This window comes from Pelophylax lessonae, assembly GCF_965119305.1.
Source record: "Pelophylax lessonae genome assembly, chromosome: 4".
Classification (NCBI taxonomy): domain Eukaryota; kingdom Metazoa; phylum Chordata; class Amphibia; order Anura; family Ranidae; genus Pelophylax; species Pelophylax lessonae.
This window is the reverse complement of record NC_138771.1, coordinates 318,119,521-318,140,892: the sequence shown is the minus strand read 5'-3', so window position 1 is coordinate 318,140,892 and position 21,372 is coordinate 318,119,521. Positions and strand designations below refer to the sequence as shown.

The window sequence follows — 21,372 nt, the reverse complement described above, 5'->3', positions numbered from 1 at the left end:
CCTAGGGACACACTTAACCCCTTGATCACTAATAAAATTAACCCCTTCCCTGCCACTGTCATTTTTACAGTAACAGTGCATATGTATAGGACTGATTACTATAGTAATGTCACTGGTACCCCCAAAAGTGTCAAAAATGTCAGTCAGGGGTCCGATCTGTCTGCCGCAATGTCGCAGTCCCGCAAAAAAATCGCAGATCGCCGCCATTACTAGTTAAAAAAAAAACAATAAAAATGACATAAATCTTTCCCTTAGTTAGTAAACGCAATAACTTTTGCGCAAACCAATCTAAAAACGCTTATTGCGATTTGTTTTACCAAAAATATGCAGCAGAAAACAAATTGGCCTAAAATGTTAAAAAATTTAGATTTTTCCTTTTTTTTTTTTTTTATGGGAATTACATATAAAAATGTGAAAAATATTGTTATTTTTTCAAAATTTTCGCACTTTTTTTGTTTATAGCGCAAAAAGTAAAAATTGCACAGGTAATCAAATACCACCAAAAGAAAGCTCTGTTTGTGGGAAAAAAAGGACGTCAATTTCATTTGGGTACATCGTCGCATGACCACGCAATTGTCCGTTAAAGTCATGCAGTGCTGAATCGCAAAATAGGGCCTGGTCAGGAAGGTGGTAAAATCTTCCGGGGCTGAAGTGGGTAAATAAATTCTGACCAGGCTAAAATCAGTTGAAATACTTAACTGTAAACTCGGCATATAAAATCCAATAGGGTAAAATGTCCTTTTCTTAACTAACTCTAATTATGGCTGTCCCAGCATACCTGCACAGGTAAAGTACTTTTGGGTGAAGTCTATAATTGGAGAATCCAGAATGGAGATGTCCATTGTTACATGTTCCCTATGAGTCGGTGTCCCTGGAGTGGGCCACCAGTCCCAGCAACCTTCTTTAATTGTTCCCATACATGCTCGCCTACTGGGACCTTAACCTCTTTCCTTTTATAATGCATGGTAAAAATAATCTGGGCCATGAAATCCTGTGAATTTGACCAGGGAAGGCACCAAAATTATTAACCCCTTTCCCCTGGCTTTGGTAGCCACGCTGGCTAACTAAATACAGTAGGCAACATGCATACAAACCATTTACTGCTAAGTTTTTTACTACATCGGAACCTGACAGTGGAAGTTGTTCACCTTTTATACATCAAGCGATATTAGACCTCATTTAATTTATGTTTTGAGCACAGCAAGAGTGTTTTAAATTCACAAGTTTCTGACAAAGAAAAAGTTTATCACTGGGTGAATTGTCATTATATTTATACATGACCTGGGAAGTTGGTCCTGGTGTTTTTTTAGGACTGCACTGTATGTTTTTTTTTTTTTTCCACAATGTAGTTGTGGGGACAATGCCGGCACACAACATTTTTTTTTTCCTTTTCCTTTTTTCTTTGTCACGGCTGGGCACCTTTAGGTAATCCAAGTGCAGATTGGAAGGTGGAAGGGGCATGGTGATAGAAAACGTGATTGTCTATAATTCAGGTAGCATGCAGCCATCTATTGGTGGAGTGTCCAGTCCATACTGCTCTCTAGTTTTGCTTTTCGCAACAGTAATGTAACTGTAACACAGTTGGTGATAAAGGGTCAGACCCTATAGGAAGGATTCTCTTCTTTCACGTGTGCCTGTAGTAGTATGATCTCACACTACAGCCCTGGTTATTATTGTATTTAATTAAAGGAGATGTACAGCCAAAGCTCCTATGGTTTACAGGAGCCCAGTTTGTTCTGCACTCCTGTGACCCATTTTCAACAGAGAGCAGGCTGAAGTCCGCTCTCTCCTGACAAAACAGAGTCGGTCTAGGCACCACGTCATCGCAACCACGGAGTCGGGACCCGCCAGGTGCCTGGACCGACACCCGGCTCAGCCTGAGCTGGCCTCTCCCACCCCTCTACAGCCCAGCGCTCCAATGAGAGAGGAGAGGGCAGAGACTGACAGTCAGCAGCTCTCTGCTCAGGGAGCTGTCAGAACTGAGCAATCAGCGATGTTCGATCGCTCGGTTCTCAGTGCAGAGGCTCCGAGGGACAGATGCAGCATTGGACCAATGCTGCTTCCACCTAGGTAAGTATAAATGGGCAGAAAAAAAAAAAATCCTATGTCTCTTTGAAAGGTCATTTGAGTTTGAAGCGATGCTTTCCCCTATGCCATTTTCCTATGACAGGAGGGTGTGGGAGGCTGTGCAGTCAAGTGAATGCATTTCCTATACTGCCATAGTTGTAACAGAGTCTCTTCAAATATGGATATACTGACATGCATAAAAATTGTCATGACACATAAAAGTCAACTTCCCATTTTAAGTGTGTATCTATGTTATTTTTGTATGTCAGAGGAAGAACCGTGTTTATTTTTTATTTTTGTAATTCTCTCTTATGTTCCTCTTTTAGGTGTTGGCTGTATCTGATGGAGGTGAGTCACTCCTGCTTAATGGATTTCATTAAGAATTAGAAAAACAGCTGTGGTTGTTATAATAAAATATACAGTGGTATAACCTCAGAAACAGAACCCCCAAAAACAAAAATGTAACATTGCTAAGTAGGCCACTACCTAGAAGCTAGGATGCTGATTTCCCCAGTGGCTGGAGAGCCCCCCCCAGTTCTTTTTAAGAATGATTAGCTTTTATTTGTCATATGATAATGGAGGAGTAGCATTACTAAATAATTTTTCTGCCTTATCAGTGTTTTTTAAAAGAGTCATGCCAAGCGGAACACATCATTTTAACACCATCTGACAATGATTACCAGTATATCAGGACAAATGATAGAAACATTTTAATTTTATTGATATGCACTGTAGGAAGCTCAAACACAGCATGGGCAAGGAGGCACGTAAGCAGAAAAAAGAGCGTTCACTTTCTCCTAACACTATTGACTGTAATTTAATTCATAGATTGTAGTATTTGTAACCGTTTGTTTTCTTGTGCTTTAGACACTAAGGGCCCTTTCACACGGGCGTTCCGCATGTCTGTATATCATCCTATTTTTTTGCAGATGATATACGGACATAATGTATGTCAATGGCATTGCGGATGTCAGCGGATGACCATCCGCTAACATCCGATTTTCGTCCTTTCAGTTCTGTTCCGTTTTTTGGAACGGAACAGAAACCTATTTTTGTACCGTTTAAAAAACGGAACGGATGCAAAATCAGATGTCAGCGGTGTCATCCGCTGACATCCGCAATGCCCATAGACATACATTATGTCCGTATATCATCCACAAACGGATGATATACGGTCATCCGCTCCGTGAAAAAAAAAAAAAAAAAGTGCCGGAGCGGATCGCAATGCGGTCCGCTCCGTGTGAAAGAGCCCTTAGGGGTTGATTTACCAAAACTGTAGAGTGCAAAATCTGGTGCAGCTGTGTATGGTAGCCAATCAACTTCTAACTTCAGCTTGTTCAATTAGGCTTTGGTCAAAAAAAAAACCTGGAAGCTGATTGGTTTCTATGCAGAGCTGCACCAGATTTGACTCTCCAGTTTTAAAAGTAAATCAACCCTATTGTATTACGGGTACACAGGACCGCTGATAGGGGGAGGGACCACCAGTCCTCCTGTAGGGGGCCCAGGCACACATCAGGGTCAAAACAGCACCGGGAATTACTGCCGTCGGGGAGGGAGGCAATTACAGAAGGAAGCCCTGTGCGGCTCTCTGCAGCAGCAGAAAGCCAGTTTCTCCCCCTCCTGTCAGCTTTCAGCTGTTGCAGGGAGAGACACAGATACAGGGCATCGTTCCTGTAATTGCTCTGCCAACACAGATCATCCTCCCTGTTCTGACTGCTTCTGATCACCCCCCCCCCCCGTGTGCCCCCCTGTCACTGTGATGCCCTCCCCCCCTGTCCACAGTGCTGCAGGCTTCCCTGTCCTGTAGAAAAATTACAAATTGTAAAAAAAAAAAAAATTAAATATTGTATGAATCATTTTAAAAAACTAAAATTGTAAAAAAAAATGTAATATTTAAAAAATGTTTTTAATGTAAAATAAAAAGGAAAAAACAATTAAAAAGGGCTAATTCACTCAGGTTCTCTGTTATGATTTTAGTATATTTTTAGTGAAAATGTTGTCTTGATATATTCGGGAGGGGCCCAGCCAGGTAGGCTGTAAGGGGCCCCGTGATTTCTAACAGCAGCCCCGCTGAAGCAGCAAAGCTAGACGAAAATTAAAGTAGGCAGTTCCCTAAAAAAGTGAATTCTAGAAAAAAAATATGCTCTGTACTTACAATACACCTTATGATCCTCCTTTAGGCTCCATTTACACCTGGGATTTCTGGAACGCGGGACAAAGAGCATAGAAAAAGCAGTTTTGCCACGAGTTTTGTTGCGAGACAAGTGCGCTACAAATGCACCCAAATGCACTGTGAAAAAATAGGCCATGCTCTGCTCCACTCCAAAAAAAGATTTTGGAATTTCTTTGGGATGTATATTGCATGCAAGGCAGCCCAATCAAGTGAATGGAATGCCCTATACACAACTTGCAGAAACGCTTCAAAATATGCTCATGTGTGAACCCAACCAGAAACTTACCAGGAGTGTGTTAAAGTCTGCCTACATAACAATACAATTTGTAATAAACTGAATAATAATAATAAAATATTTAATTTAAAGGTTATTTTCATATTTAAATGTTATGATTTGCCATAAAATGCAAATGGGCTTGATGATTTCTCTTCCCCCCACGAAGAACATATATTCCTTTAGGTCTCTTGCCACACTGCTCAGCAAAGAGAAAACAAAGCCCTGTGTAAGCCCTGAGTCACACTATTCCGATATTACCCAGAATTAATGACTTTCTCCGCACTCTATAGATTTGATTTACTAAAACTGGAGAGAACAAAATCTAGTGTAGCTCTGCAAAGAAACAAATGAGCTTCCAGGTTTCATTGTCAAAGCCTAATTGAACAAGCTAAAGTTAGACAGCTACGCCAGATTTTGCATTTTCCAGTTTTTGTAAATACTCCCCTATGTAACAGAGCTGGGCCAACTGCCAAGCGCCGCATGCTGTCACGCAGGGCTTTTTTTCTCCGAAAATAGGTGTAGGAACTTAACAATGACCCCCAAAAACCCCCTCCCCACACACACACACCCTCAAAACCTTGCCAAATAGTGGTCACATTTCAACTAACAGTGGAAGGGTCCTAAAGGGGCATTAAATACCAGGAATCCATTATGTACAGAGTGCAGAGTTGGGGGGGAGAGGGGGGTTATACACAGACTGCAGAGTTCAGGGATGTGCGCTACATACATATTGCAGAGTTCAGAGGTGCGCTGCATACAAAGAGCAGAGTTCAGGGGTGCGCTGCACACAGAGTGCACACAGAGTGCACAGTTTAGCTTTCTTCCACAGCTGCTTTCCTCTGCATCCCCCATCCACATCTCACTTTCACTCCTCTTCAGCTCTGATCCCTGCATGCAACCTTCCTCCTTAAAAGCTCTACCATCTTCCACATGTCTTACTTTTGTTGCTGTATTAAGCTGAAGCACCCAGCCGACTCTAGTACCTCCCCACACACTGTAGGTGGCTCTGCCTCTCTCACTTGTTGGTAGATCATCCATTGGATGTGTCAGCATCCGCATTGCGCCCGGGCACCTGCCCTTGTCCCCATCCTGCACTCAGTGGGAGCTGCTCAGGAAATCAGATCTGTGGGAGCCCTTGGGAGACATGCTGACACTTGTAAACACAGAAGCTGGTCTTCTGTGTTTACAATTGATAGTTGTGAGCAGGGAGAAGAGGGCCGTGAGTTCCACCAAGTTCCAGCTAAAAAAAAAAAAGCTCTGCTGTCATGTGAATGGAAGGGATGTAAGTAGGTCACATGTTCCCTTATGAAGTGCCATGTATTTTCTTGATCTTAGTGGCTGAACAGAGCAGTGGGGGAGTAAAGGAAATGTGATTATGTGTGGATGGTGAAGGGAGCATTAAAGTAAAGGGCTAGAACTTCTATCGTGTATTTTAATGCTGACTGTGTCCTTGTTGAGCAGACAATGGGGAGACATCAGGATGAAAAAAATTAGGGGAACTGATATCACGAAGACTAGAAAACACACAGGCAGCGATAAAAACCTGACAGAGGTTCTAACCATTCCCTAATATAAATAAAAATATTGTTTGTTTCTTCCTCTTCGACCATTCCTCCTCATATCCTGGCCCAGTGAAACATTGTCATTGTCATTAAAATTGAAAAAGAGGATTAAATTCCACAACAGGTACACAAGCAGCAGTAATAACGTGGATTTTAAGTTTTGCTGCTGTGTTTAAAACAAAATAAAGTGTTGTCTGGAATTGGTACTTTACAGATAAGCACTCCTAGAAAATGAAGAATACATGTAGTGACCTCGGGTCCCTTTTATAGCCTAAGGCCAAATTCTTACAGGTAATCTCACAGCAACTTCTCTAAACACAGGACTATTGTATGTAAAAGTATCCTTACACTGTACTGGAGATAAAAACAATAGAAAACAGGTTCTCTTAGGCAGAAGACGTGACTTGTCAAGTCACATATCTTTAGTGTCAGTTTGCTCTGGTTCCTCTCCTTGATTCTGCCACCAAATGTCTGTATTACCAGTGTAGGGTGTTTGGAACATCTATTCCTTGATGTTATCATGTTTCCATCATCTTTAATGTGTGTGATGGGTTTCTGGAAGTTTGCTTTCTTAAACAGTCAGAAGAAGCTCAAAGGTGAGTGAGCATTCAGTTTTGTATGATCTGTACCAGACTAGTCATCAAGCGCCTCTAAAAGTGCATGTTTTTTCAGCTCTTATTGCAGATGGATGGATGAAATACACATGATTCTTCTACGATGTAATTATTGCTATGTAAATGTTTTTTCAGACATATTACTATCTCTGTTCCTATTATAAGCACTGTAGGACTAAGTGTCAGAGGGACAGTAACCAAATAGAATATACTCCCAAACCTATGCGCCACCATCTTTACTTACCTAGGTGGCTTAAATTGCATATTAAATTTAATTTATGAACCGGTGCCTGGATTAGTAATTCATCCATTAGTAATTCAGTTGAGTTTAGTGATGGAATGGCCTCTCTGCTTATGGCTATGTTGTTCTGAATAGAGTAGCTGATCATTGACTCTCTTCCTTAGTGCTGAATTACTAAATACAACTCCGCTCTGCCGAATTACACATTTTGAGGCTGATAGAGTGTGCCAGTGCAGCAAAAGGACGCATAATACAGTCTTCCTAATTATAAACTGATTTTAAGACCTTTAATGCCCAAAAAAGTGCCAAGGAATGCAATGTGTGTGTAAAACATTTTGTAGGTATTTTTTCTTCGTGAAGGTATGGTAGTCCTTTATCACACCTTTGCAGTTTTCTGGAAGTCTAGAGGATACACTCTGTTAATGTTTATGTACAAGAGAACAAAAAACAACCATCTACAATTTGTATTTTGGAGGGTATTTTGTATCAGTAGTTACAGTTAACTATTGTTTACAGCAGGGTTTCTCAACTAGGGTTTGGTGGTTACTTAAGAGATTACTAAGGGTTCCTTCAGTAATAAGTGATTTCCGCCTTTCAGATGAGTAACCACTGACACCAATGCTCTTTTTAGTTTTCTGTAAGGGGGGAATTCTTTCCAATAACAGCAAATGTAAATTTCTATTGGTCATCAAACAAATGTATTGTTAGCTTTAAAAATAATATTTATAAGCAGGGGTTGCTGAAGCCAGAAATGTATTACAAGGGTTCCTCCATGTTAACAAGGTTGAGAAAGACTGGGTTAGAAATTAGTATACTCTTTAGCTATAGCTGAAATTAAAGTAGACCTAAAATAGTAATGTAAAGTTTGACTACCTAACAGAGATTATTTAGCATAATTGAATGTAGGGAAATGATTAGTAAAACAATTCTGATAGTATATAATTCGCAATTAGGCTCCATGTACACGGTACGTTCTTAAAAGTCCCTTTGAATGCTGGAATTTTTAGGACGTTTGAAACGTCCGTTAGGTCGCGTTTGCACCTGCGTTTAGCGGGCGTTTGCGTTTAAAACCGTTCCTAGAGGTCAAAAAAACGATTCCCCTTTAAAATGGAAAAACGTGAACGGTATTCGCGGGTCATCGCGTTCGGCCGCGTTCGGTCGCGTTTTTGCGTTTGAAATGCCGGGAAACACACGTTCGAACGCAAATAATTGCTTTCCAAAAAACGTCCCTGAACTCAACTGCCTGCAAATGACTGTAAACGACCCTGTGTACATGGACAGATAACATGTAGGTGGGTTCAGGGGCTTCTGAAAAAAACGCCCAACTGCTCCTAAATGGCCATTTACAACGTCCCGTGTACATGGAGCCTTAGAAGCAGCAGAGCTCTTCTACATGTGACAATGTCTAGGGTCTCAGCTTTTCCAATTTTTAGGGTGCATAGGATGCATAACCTTTCCACTCCTACCTCTTATCATTGGATTACACCAATGGTGTTACCAGTTATCTGGGCCTAGAATCAGGAACAACTGCCCAGTGATTGCTTTAGCCTCCACAAATATGAAGGCCTTCATGTAGATTTGAGATTAATCAAATGTGTATCTAGCCAAAACAACAGTTTCAAAATGTCTACTACAAGTGCTGTGTTTTTCACAACTGACTTTTCTTGCCTGTGTTTGAAGAAAAATGGTTAGGGCCATTTGTTTGAGGGTTTGGTGTCTGCTTGGTTATTAACGTAGCTTTCCACTCTTTACCACTGTTAGGATTATTTGGCAGCTGCCTCAATGGGGGTTTCTCTTACCTTCTTCAAGATCAACAGTATTGTATGTAAGCATAGGTGATATGTCATGGCTGTTGTCATTTTTTACCATGTGTGTGATGCTGCTATGTGAGTAAGATTGATAGTCAGAGTACACTGGAAATTCTGAGGACTATACATTCTTTTACAAGAATATACTGTATATTTATTTAGTGAATCACACCTAGAAAGTGAACTGATTCATAATAATGCTTGCAGCAAAACAGTGGTTTTCCTCAGAATTTCCCTACATAAGCGGCAATTTGTGTTGTAGATAATTGGTTTGTGTTGGTGTAATAGAACTCTCAGAAGTCTCAATCACAGTGTTACAATTTTATTATACCATAAATTGCCTTAAGCACTTTAAATAAAACTGAAAAAGGACTCCATATAGTTTAGTGGAAACCTATAAACTATATGCACATAAAAACACATATATAATTGGTTTTCTCTAATGTTTTTTCCTTTTTTTTTTTTTTATAGAGTTAAACAATGCTGATTTAGATGGACGAGGCAGTGACCAAAGCCTGAACAGCTTGCCCAGTGTCCAAACAGCTAGATATGCATCTGACCGATCAGTTGCTAGTTGGGCAGTATCGTTTGAGAGGCTACTTCAAGATCCTGTTGGGATTGAGTATTTTACGGTATGAAAACATACACAACATTTTATATAATGGAAGACAATTTTGTATGTAATGAGGAACATTTCCTAAAACCTAAGCAGACAGATTTTGGGGCAGCTGTGCACAGTAACCAATCAGCATCTAGCTTTAGGAGGTTTAGTTAAAGTGTTACTAAGCCCAGCACCCTGCATTCACTATATCTAATCTCCCACAGTAGACAGAACATGGAAATGCAATTATTTTAGTAAATATAGACCCCTAAATACCTTTTCTCATCAGCAGTTGAAGCATTCTTGTGACTTCTATCAGTGTCTGATTAAAGCTTGTAGGAGGAGTTTTCGTTCTACTCTGACTGTCCTATGAGGCTGCAGGACCCCCGACCCTCCGTCTGGACAGTGCTGATTGGCCCTGTGCTGATCACATACACTCTCCCAAGAAAAAAAAAACTCTCTAGCAATACACACCACAGTGAGCATGTGCAGCTTGCCTCGAAGGCTCTGTTCTATCAGCAGATGTATGGGGACAGTGGAAGAAGAGGAGGATCAGAGAAGACAGGATCAAACAGCCTTTTCACACAATGCGGAGGATTAATCCCTTAGGTTGAGGATTTAGTGACACTTTAAGGGAAAAGTTCACCTTTCGTAACATGTTACATGCTGTGATCTGTAAGGTGGGACTTGGGAGGTTTAGACTCTTCTTGTGAGTGTGACTCGGTGGGACTGAATGCTAATTAGCATTCCCACCCACCATCAGAGCTATGAAGGAAGTTACATTATTTGCAGAGTCTGAAAGACTACAAAGGGGAGTGCACAGACTCTAGCTGCGGCAGAAGGTGGCTGTGGAAGGGACAGAGTCTATCAGCAGGATATACACATGATACAAGGCCACAACTTAATATAGGGGATCTGCAGACAACAGAGCAACATGGTACAGAGGTATGATCTATGCTGGGATCGATTATTCTATTTTAACATTAATATTTTAAAATAAGCTTATGCTTTATGTCTGCTATTTGGGATAAAAAGATTTATAGATAGACTGAGAGAAAAGGATGCATGTGAATGGTGACAATGATGTATGTGGGTAAAGAGAGATAAGAGAGGTAAGAGAAAAAAGATGGAAGGAGAGAGGCAGGAAAAGAAGAATGTATGGATGCTGGATGGATAAAAGAGTGAACAAGAGAGAAAGGTAAATTAATTTGGGTGATATTGACAACGTAATAATTATCTTATTTGTTCTACTTCAGACTCATTTTCCTCTAGTTCTATTCCAACTCGCGTTCTCAGGCTGGTCTTCAAAGGAAAAAGGCAGCTAAAAAAAATATATACTGTATATAAGTGAACATTCCGATCCCATTGTTAATCAAATTCTGTAAGGCAGTGCCCACAACATGAGTGTTACATTGCAGGCCTAGAATTTGAATACAGAAGTACATTTATATACTTGGTCCACTTGAATCATGGTATTCTCCTAAGACTTTACTGAAAATGAATTCCATCAATTTCTTATCCATGCCAACCAATCAGAAATATTTTTAGTTAAAGTGTATCTAAAACCAAAGATTTTTATTTTCGTTTTGGATAGAGTGGAGGAGAACTAGAACCCCTGTCATCTTATTATTGTATTATTATCTCCCACTAGGGAGATTCCTGACGACCATTGTAACTGACTGAAAGTGAGGGAAAATCTAATATTTTGAGTTGTCAGCAGAACAATAATAAAGGCGAAATCATTCTATTGATTTTCCTCACTTTGGAGAGATTTTTTTCTCTCATTTCCTCTTGTGTCTAAGGTGCAGGGGTTGTGCAAAAATCCATGCCATACTTTATGGCCAACCAAAGGAGATCAGGTGCATGGCAAGTGGTGGCACCACGTGCAAAAGGTTACACAAAGCCATCACTAAAAAGGTACCTAAAGCAAAATTGACTAACATAACATTCAAGAAGAAAATAAGAGGAACCAATGTTTTGAAGAACCAATAAAAGTACTCTTTTATTAGGATGTGAAATGTATTGCACTGGAAGTGAAGGGAAAGGGAAATCTCATTAAAGAGGCATGGAAAGCAAAAAAACTTGTATTGCACTATGTATGCCCTTTTTAATTTTCTAAATAAAGTTTAATATTGTGAAAAAAAAAAAAATGATAGCGGTTTTACTATTCCCTACTCAAACAAAAAAATGTTGGCTATTGCTTTGTCCTACTGTGATTTTTTTCACTAAAAAAAATGTTTAATTTTTAAGTCTATACACTACATATCACACATTCCTCCTTTATTTGCTGCAGGAATTTTTGAATAAAGAATACAGTGCTGAGAACATACATTTTTGGAAATCTTGTGAAAAGTTCCAAACCATTTCTGAAGATGACACAGAGCAGGTAGCTATGACCAAACAAAACCCTGAATGTTGTGGCTATCTAAAAATGTTTATTTTCATGCTTCTAAAGATCCCTGACATACAGTATGGCAGATGATGAAAAGGCCTGATTTTTTTTTCAACATTGCACTGGGGTTATGTTATATGATGACATCTTATTACAGTACAATATGCTTTGTGTTCTTATGACTGGCCTTAAAGCGGTTCTAAGGGCAGAACGTTTTTTTTTATCTTAATGCATTCTATCCATTAACCACTTAAGCCCCAGCCCTATTTCGGACACTTTTTGTTTACAAGTTAAAACCAATATTTTTTCATAGAAAACTACTTAGAACCCCCAAACATTATATATATTTTTTTAGCAAAGACTCTGGAGATTAAAATGTCAGTCATTGCAAAATTCTTTGTCACGCGGTATTTGCGCAGCGGTCTTTAAAACGCCATTTTTTTGGAAAAAATTTGAAAAATCACATTTCACTGCATTTAAAAAATACTAAACAGTAAAGTTAGCCCATTTTTTTTGTATATTGTGAAAGATGATGTCACGCCGAGTAAATAGATACCCAACATGTTACGGTTTAAAATTGCGCCCCCCCGTGGGATGACGACAAACTACGGTCAATAGAGATCTCAATCTGCGACGCTTTAAATTTATTTAACGGTTACCAGTTTAGAGTTAGAGTGTAGCTCTTTTTTTAAATTATTGCCCACGCTCTGACGATCGCGGCGATACCTCACATGTGGGGTTTGAACAGCGATTTCATTCGCGGCTTGACTTGCGTATACGTTTTTTTTGTGCGCGAGCTAACGGTGACGGGGGCGGCTAAATTTTTTTTTCCTATTTATTTTTTCTTTTTTTTAAACTTTATTACAGGTTTTTAAAAAAAAAATCTGATCACTTTTATTGCTGTCACAAGCAATGTAAACATCCCTTGTGACACCAATAGGTAGTGACAGGTACACTTTATGGAGGAATCGAGGGTCTAAAAGACCCTAGACCCGTCCACTACACTTCCCTGTATGCAAAACGCCGAAAACTGCATTTTTGCATACAGCCGTTTTTTAAAACTGCCGCCTTTTGCAGCACAGTAACCCGGAAGTGACGTCATGGACGCCGCCTCCGGGTTATGTCATCGGAGACCCGATCAATGCCGTTTCCGGCATTCATCGGGACTCCATCCAGCCGGCGGATGTGTCGGCTGGGTGCTCGGGGCTCCCGGTGGGACGGGAGCCCCGAGCAAAGCTACGGAAGGCGTCGAGAGGGGGGGAGACGTCCCCTCCCGCCCCCCGGGTAACGATCGAGCGGCTCCCAAGCCGCATCGGTTGTTACCGACGGAAAGCCGTCTGTCGGCTTCAAACCACGGTACCGGGATGATGCCTCTAACTAGAGGCATCATCCCGGTATAACCCCGCAAAGTGTACCGACGTACCGGTATGTTAGAATGCGGTAAGTGGTTAAGATAAAAAACCTTCAGTGTGCAGCCACCCCCTCACCCCCCTAATACTTACCTGAACCCCATCTTGATCCAGCGATGTGCACGAGTGCCTCTGACGTCTTTTTCCTCCTGATTGGCTGAGACACAGCAGTAGCGCCATTGGCTCCCGCGGCTGTCAATCAAAGTCAGTTAGCCAATAAAGAAATAGAGGGGGAGGAGCCGAACTGCTGCTCCATGTCTGAATGGACACACAGAGCTGCGGCATGGCTCGGGTGCCCCCATAGCAAGCTGCTTGCTGGGGGGGCACTAGAGAGGAGGGAGGGGCCAGGAGCGCTGGCGAGGGGCAGAGAAGAGGAGGATCTAGGCTGCTCTGTGTAAAAACCCTGTTTTGACATGTTTATTTTTTTTATATAGACTTTAGTATCACTTTAAGCCTAGTACACATGGGCCAAATGTCAGCCTGCAATAGCCGGTCTGACAGAAGCTGGCTCGTGTACAAAAAGGTCCACCGGCCGAAAAAGATTAGCTAGAGTGCTGACCAGAGTGTTCTGGCGTGGTGTCCGTCCCCTTGTCAGAACACAATAGCTTTGTGGGGGAGATCACTGTACTAATATCGCATAGTTATTACAGCAGCCCTGACCTGAGTTGTCAGTTATTTCTTGTTCAACCCGCTGGATTAAACAAAAAAAAAACTAGTAGCATATACGAGGCTTTATTCTACGCTCTCAAGACCAATGTAATTCCTGTTGGGATGCATAGTGTGACTGTCCATTTCTCTCTGCTTTTTAATCATCAGCAATATGACAATAGCACTCCCGGCCTTACTCTAAAAGAGATTTTCCAGCTCATGGGAAATAGTCTAAGTGCCAGCAGACTGAGAGTGATCATTACTGGGGTCAGTTAACTCTACAGCGGCCACTCCCTGGATGACAACTTTTTTTTTAATGTATCAGTTTTTCTACATATTATTATTATTATACAGGATTTATATAGCGCCAACAGTTTGTGCAGCGCTTTACAATATGAGGGAAGACAATACAGTTACAATACAATTCAATACAGGAGGATTTAGAGACATATCCATATTTTACATCCCACAATCCACATATTATAGAATAGAATGAAAGACCAATTTTAAAGATATCAAACATGATATTGGTCTCATGTCTATTCTTCTTAGGAGATGTAATGGGTCCATTACCTTTCTGCACTTCGTAATACAGCAGCCTTTGGTATCTGATTGGCCATTAGTTTCTTAAACATTTTAGTAGATGCTCGATATGATTTTATTTTTATCATGGCACGATTTATGGAATATGAATAGATTTTGAGAACTAAGTTGTATGAAAAGGGCAGCTTCAACTCAAGTAGTATAAGTAGGATGGCCAATAATGACATGCGTGAAAGCCTCTGCTAGAGGTGTTAAAGCACAGCAATTTTGTGATGATTCTTAATTAATTGTCTCTAGCTTAATGCTTTTTACAACAGCTAATAGTGTTTTGGCTTGCCAGACTCCTGCTAATGGGTTTAAAGGATGTACGGTTGATTTACTAAAACTGGAGAGCAAAATCTCGTGCAGCTCTGCATAGAAACCAATCAGCTTCCAGATTTTTTTCATTAAAGTTTAAGTGAACAAGCTGAAGTTAGAAGCTGATTGGCTACCATGCCAGCTGCACCAGATTTTGCACTCTCTGGTTTTACTAAATCAACCCCTGTGCCCTGTCAATAATGATGTGCCTGAAATGTTGTAATGTGATTTAGCTTGTGTCTTGATCTTGTTGTGGTCTAGTGGAGATTCTATGAGGTGGGTTTTGTACACAAGATTTTAAATCTAATTGTCTGTTGTTGGCTTGCACATTTTGAGGGTGCACTATGTTCAGTATGACCTCCATTTTCTTTACTCAGTTAGAATTTATTGGGACCTCATTATTGTTGGCAACACTGCTTTTTTCAACATTTGTTTGGTTCTGTCTCTGTCCCTTAAAAAAAAAAAAAAAAAAGAAGCCCAGCCCAAAATTTGATGTATTTATTGCTGCCAGTGTATTCCTTAGGAGGGATTTCTCCTAACTTTCTGTCCTAGAGACACAACAGAAAGTGAGAGGAAATCACCAAAAAAGTGAAGGCAAACATTTGCTCTTATTGGGATATTTCCCTTCCACTCTTGTTCAAATGACAAATGCAAATTTTTCTATTTCTCTTCTCTTCCTGCCCTAGTCCTAATGGTCACCAGAACAAAATGGGAGAGGGGATCTCCCTGATGTCATCATGAGTATTAAAAAAAAAAAAAAAAATCAAACAGAGATTTTAACCTGTCCTCACTCTACTCAAAACTAAAAAATGGTTTGACTGGAGTTCCTGTGTATGGATAACTGGTTGCTGGCCTGCTGAATTTACACTGGTTGTGCACAAATGGATGAAAGTATATGAAAAAAATTACAGTATCTCACAAAATTGAGTACACCCCTCACATTTTTGTAAATATATTATTATATCTTTTCATGTGAAGTAATGACATTTTGCTACAATGTAAAGTAGTGAGTGTACAGCTTGTATAACAGTGTAAATTTTCTGTGTAAATAACTCAACACACAGCCATTAATGTCTAAACCGCTGGCAACACAAGTGAAAATGTCCAAATTGGGCCCAATTAGCCATTTTCCCTTCCTGGTGTCATGTGACTCCTTAGCGTTTTAAACATTCTCAGTAGTGAATGGGGAGCAGGTGTGTTAAATTTGGTGTTCTTGCTCTCACTCTCCCATACTGGTCACTGGAAGTTCAACATATCACCTCATGGCAAAGAACTCTCTGAGGATCTTAAAAAAATAATTGTTGCTCTACATAAAGATGGCCTAGGCCATAAGAAGATTGCCAAGACCCTGAAACAGAACAGCAGCACAGTGGCCAAGACCATACAGCAGTTTAACAGGACAGGTTTCACTCAGAACAGGCCTCGCCATGGTTGACCAAAGAAGTTGAGTGCACGTGCTTAGCATCATATCCAATGGTTGTCTTTGGAAAATAGACGTGTGAGTGCTGCCAGAATTGCTGTAGAAGTTGAAGGGGTAGGGGGGTCAGGCTGTCAGTGTTCAGTCCATACGACACACACTGCATCAAATTGCATGGCTGTCGTCCTAGAAGGAAGCCTCTTCTAAAGATGATGCACAATGAAGACCACAAACAGTTTGGTATAGACAAGCAGACTAAGGACATGAATTACTGGAACCATGTCCTGTGGTCCGATGAGACGAAGATAAACGTATTTGGTTCAAATGGTGTAAAGTGTGTGTGATGGCAAACAGGTGAGGAGTACAAAGACAAGTGTGTCTTGCCTACAGTCAAACATGGTGGTGGGGGTGTCATGGTCTGGGGCTGCATGAGTGCTGCCAGCACTGGGGAGTTACAGTTCATTAAGGGAACCATGAATGCCAACATGTACTGTGACATACTGAAGCAGAGCATAATACCCTCCCTTCAGAGACTGGGCAATATTCCAACATGATAACGACCCCAAACACACCTTCAAGTCGACCACTGCCTTGCTAAAGAAGCTGAGGGTAAAGGTAATGGACTGGCTAAGCATGTCTGTCTCCAGACCTAAACCCTATTGAGCATCTATGGGGCATCCTCAAATGGAAGGTTGAGGAGCGCAAGGTCTCTAACATCCACCAGCTCAGTGATGTCGTCATGGAGGAGTGGAAGAGGACTCCAGTGGCAACCTGTGAAACTCTGGTGATCTCCATGCCAAAGAGGATTAAGGCAGAGCTGGAAAATAATGGTGGCCACACAAAATATTGACACTTTGGGCCCAATTTGTACACTTTCACTTAGGGTGTACTCACTTTTGTTGCCAGCGGTTTAGACATTAATGACTGTGTGAGTTATTTTGAGGGGACAGCAAATTTACACTGTTATACAAGCTGTACACTCACTTCTTTACATTGTAGCAAAGTTCTTCATTATTTCTTCAGTGTTGTCACATGAAAAGGTATAATAAAATATTTACAAAATTGTGAGGGGTGTACTCACTTTTGTGAGATACTGTATTCATTGCAGAAACAACCCAAATAAATGATTGTGGAAATTTAGCATTTATACTTTTTCTTTTCTAGTAGTTTTCCTCAATAGCTGTAAGGCCATGAATAGCAAGTTTCAACTGTCACGTTTAAATGTTTACACAGCTCATTTGCACTTTTGTGTTATGTCATTTCCTTGCAGTAGATGCATGTGTGGTTAGTCTGTATGAATGAAACTCACAGAGGCAGGACGCCTTGCAGGGCATGTGTCATTTCTAAAATCTCACCACATTAGGTGTGTGTGGTTTCCTGATTGGTAGACATAGTATACAGTCACATGGCCTGAATGTATTTAGTCACTAATAAATCTGCTGTTGTGATTTGGAATATCCTCTAAAATAAAATTTAAATAACTTTTATTAATCCAAAAATATAATGTGTTGCAGCTTACTAATCATTAGATATGGTCATTGGCGTACCAAAGGGGGGCGAGGGGGGCAGTTCGGCCCAGGTGCCCCTCATTGGGGGGTGTCAGGGAGCACCAGGGTGACACCCACCTGAGGGGTGGCACTGACACCCAGGATCGGCCGCCAGACTGCCTCCCCTGCTCACTAACACAAGAGAGCGGAGCAGGAGGCACTTACGTTAACTCCGGAAGTTCCCGCTGTTTATTTAGCGCTGGCGATTCTCTCTCTCCTGTTCTGCTTCAGACACAGTGCCTCCTGCTCCTCTCTCCTACTAATAAGGTAGGAAGGGGAGAGCTGGGGGGGGGGGGGTTAAGCTGTGTAATGTAAAGGGTTCCATTACCATTATTGAGGGGGGCTGTAAAATCTAAAGGGTTCAATGTGGGGGGCTGTATAATGTAAAGGGTTCCATGAGGGGGGCTGTATAATGTGAAGGGTTCCATGGGGGGGGGGGGAGCTGTATAATGCAAAGAGTTCCATTGAGGGGGGCTGTAGAATCTAAAGGGTTATATGTGGGGGGCTGTATAATGTAAAGGGGTCCATGGGGGAGGGCTGTATAATGTAAAGGGTTCCATGGGGGGAGGCTGTATAATGGGAAGGGTTCCATGGATGGGGGCTGTATAATGTAAAGGGTTCCATAGGGGGCGGGCTGTATAATGTAAAGGGTTCCATTTGGGGCTGTATAATGTAAAGGGGTCCATAGTGGGGGCTGTATAATGTAACGGGGCACATGGGGGGCTGTGTAATGTAAAGGGGTCCATGGGGAGGCTGTGTAATGTAAAGGGGTCCAGAGGTGCAGCGGCTGTGAACTGTAAAGGGGTCCAGAGGTATGGGAGCTGTGTAATGTTAAAGGGTCCAGAGGTAGGGGGGCTGTGTAATGTGAAGAGGTCCAGAGGTATGGAAGCTGTGTAATGTTAAAGGGTCCAGAGGTAGGGGGGCTGTGTGATGTGAAGGGGGCCAGAAGTACTTGGGCTATGTAATGTGAAGGGGTCCAGAAGTATGGGGGCTGTGTAATGTAAAGGGGTCCAGAAGTACGAGGACTGTGTAATGTAAAGGGGTTCAAAGTTATGGGGGCTGTGTAATGTAAAGGGGGGTCTTCCTACATTTTACCCGCAGTTATAGCTGCAGTCTTATAGATTTCTATTAGGTTGCATGTTTTTTTCTGCATTTTTTTTGGGGGGGGGGGGGGGTGACACCATGTTTTACTGCCCCAGGAGACATCAACCCTATATAGGATATAGGATCTGCCTCAGGTGCCAAATGCTCTAGGTATGCCCCTGGATGTGGTGGTTGCCTCTGTTTTCACCTGGTGATCTGGCCAGTAATAATCCTCTTGTATTAGAATGCCCCCCACTCTGGATGAATGAGCACAGGGGACACCTTTGGACAGCAACATTTTCAGTCTGGGGGAGAGGGGTGTTAGGGGGCATAGCAGACTAAAATACACTAAGAAACTGAAGCTAAACTCCAGCAACACTTTATAAGCTGTTACAACAAACAGATGTTTTATTTTTATTTTTTTTTGGATAAGGGTTTTACATAAATAAATAAATAAATAAATAAATAAATAAATAAATAAAAGTTGATCATTGTAATCACCCCTATCAGTGTTAAATTGTTTGTCTCATCTCTGTAACTGATACATTCTGCTGTAGAGCTTGTTCTTTTGAAAAACAACCTCACAGATTGGATCGCTACATAAAAGTAGGAGAAAGAAAGCCTAAAAAAGAAAAAAAAATACAGCCATCACATTTAAGAAGTGGTAAGCTGCAATATAAGAAATGCTAGTTTTTGGGTTTAATACCACTTTTAAGGTTACTATACAAAGCTTTCACCAGCTGTATGACATGTAGCACCCTCCTAGATAGGTGCTAGGATTAGGTAAATTTAGTTTTGGCTCACTGTATCCAGTGGAGCTGCTGATTTGTTGTTCGGTAATCAGTGAAGCTGTGTTGATTATTTTGGTCTGTTCAGTGTTTCACCTGCTGCAGGTTTCATTGCTCTCTCTTGTAGAGAACTTAATATCTCTCTGGTGTGGAGCAAGACAAATGGGCAGCATAAATATATATATTTCCCTGGCCAATCCTAGGGATGGTGGCCCACATGGCTGCTAGGAGTCTCTACAAATATTTTGAGACACAGTGCTTCCAGGTCCTTTGCCTGTAGGAGAGGAACACAGTCTAAGGGGGGCTGCTTGCCCCCTTAGGCTATCCTGCCATGTGCTTGTGAGGTGCTGAGGCCTCAGGTGGACCACCTGAGGGCCTGCATTGCTGAAGTTGCAGAGGTGACTGAGAGGCTGTCATCTGAAGATCTAGTCTGGTATCACAAGAAAAATGTGTTGCATGGATGTTAGAAGGAGGCAACCAACTTTCCAAGGACATTTTGTGAGGACAGACTGCTATGAAAGATCTTAGAGATTGTGGACTGCTGCCAGTGCCACCCCTCTGGTGCTAGAGAGTCAGCTGTGTGATTGTTTAAGGGGGCATTGTCTGTTTCCTAAAAGAGCTCAGTCTATCTAATTCTTTGTGAAGTGACTGCTCTCATTGCTCAAAAGAAGAGGCTTTTGTGCTTATAGTTTTAGTCCACAGTAAAAGCCAAGTCCACAGTCTCCTTTCACAAAGGACTTTGCTCACAGCACTACAGATGAAATTCTACTGTCCTTACTTTGTACATAGTTCTTTTTGGAATATCCAATTCAATTCCCCAACCCTATGAAAGTCACCCAATAAATTAAAACACCAAAAAGAACATCCCTCGACTGCTTATTGAGCTGAAGAGTGAATATGAACGTGTGCCTCGCTACGGGGCAATCACTGGTAAAAAGAACATGGGGAAATTTTTAGCGGCTCCTACCGACAAATAATATTTACTCTATGTAATCAAACAGTGTAAAAAAGTAAAACATGTCAACCCCTAAAGGATGCAGTATGATTACACAAAACTGCAATAGGATGTACATTAGTTACATAGGATGCAAGAAACATTTTAGTCAGGGTCCTTGTTTCAGCTTGGTAGAACTTTGATTTATGATGTGTGTTGTGCTATATTATCTGGGTTTTTAAAACCCTCCTAGGTTATAAATGTTTTATAGTGCTTTGCGCACAAACCCTTTATAAGCAAGGTGACAATGTTCATATTTAATGAGAGCTCCATTGGCAGCTAGGCTTGGAACAGTTGCCATAGCTGTTAGCCCTTTTATGCCAGTGAAAGATAACTATGTCAAGATAGCGGTGAGAGAGTTGCAATGCATAATATTTTAACAACATGGGAAAAATCAAAGATCCTGGGGAACAGTGTCACCCAGTGTCGTCTCCTCACATGTGATTTAAACCTCTAATTGCATTCACAGGCCTGCAGCACACCCCCCTGCCAACGCCTCCCGATTTGCCAGAAAGTGGTCTGCCTTTTCCACCATGGCAGGGGACTCTTCCATTTGACCTGGCCTGAACACTTAATCACTAACATATATATATATGATATGTCTAAACCCCTTACTTAATACTTTGGTGCCGCTTTTCTCCCAACTGCTCTCAAGGACGGTCCAGTCAGACACCAAGCGACACCGAGGCATGCCAAGCTGAATGTTGGGGATTTTTTTTATTTATTTTTTTATTTAGCTATGTTGATTTAGATGTATCCTGCTGATTTCTGTGCGCAAGGGGCAACTGAGACGGTACTCAACGTTGCCTTGTATTCATGCTCCCCTCAGGGGCAAGCCTTGTGGGCATTAG

At 41.3% G+C, this 21,372-nt stretch overlaps 1 protein-coding gene across 2 annotated transcripts in view; it reads left to right on the top strand.

The window, feature by feature from the left end:
- RGS14 (regulator of G protein signaling 14) overlaps positions 1–21,372 on the top strand; it is a 157,903-nt gene that overhangs the window by 63,942 nt on the left and 72,589 nt on the right. For both annotated transcript variants that reach the window (XM_082256210.1, XM_082256211.1), the window contains 3 exons: positions 2,394–2,415; positions 9,214–9,374; positions 11,637–11,729. In XM_082256210.1, the coding sequence (XP_082112336.1) occupies positions 2,394–2,415; positions 9,214–9,374; positions 11,637–11,729 (276 nt within the window). The remainder of the gene's footprint in view (positions 1–2,393; positions 2,416–9,213; positions 9,375–11,636; positions 11,730–21,372) is intronic.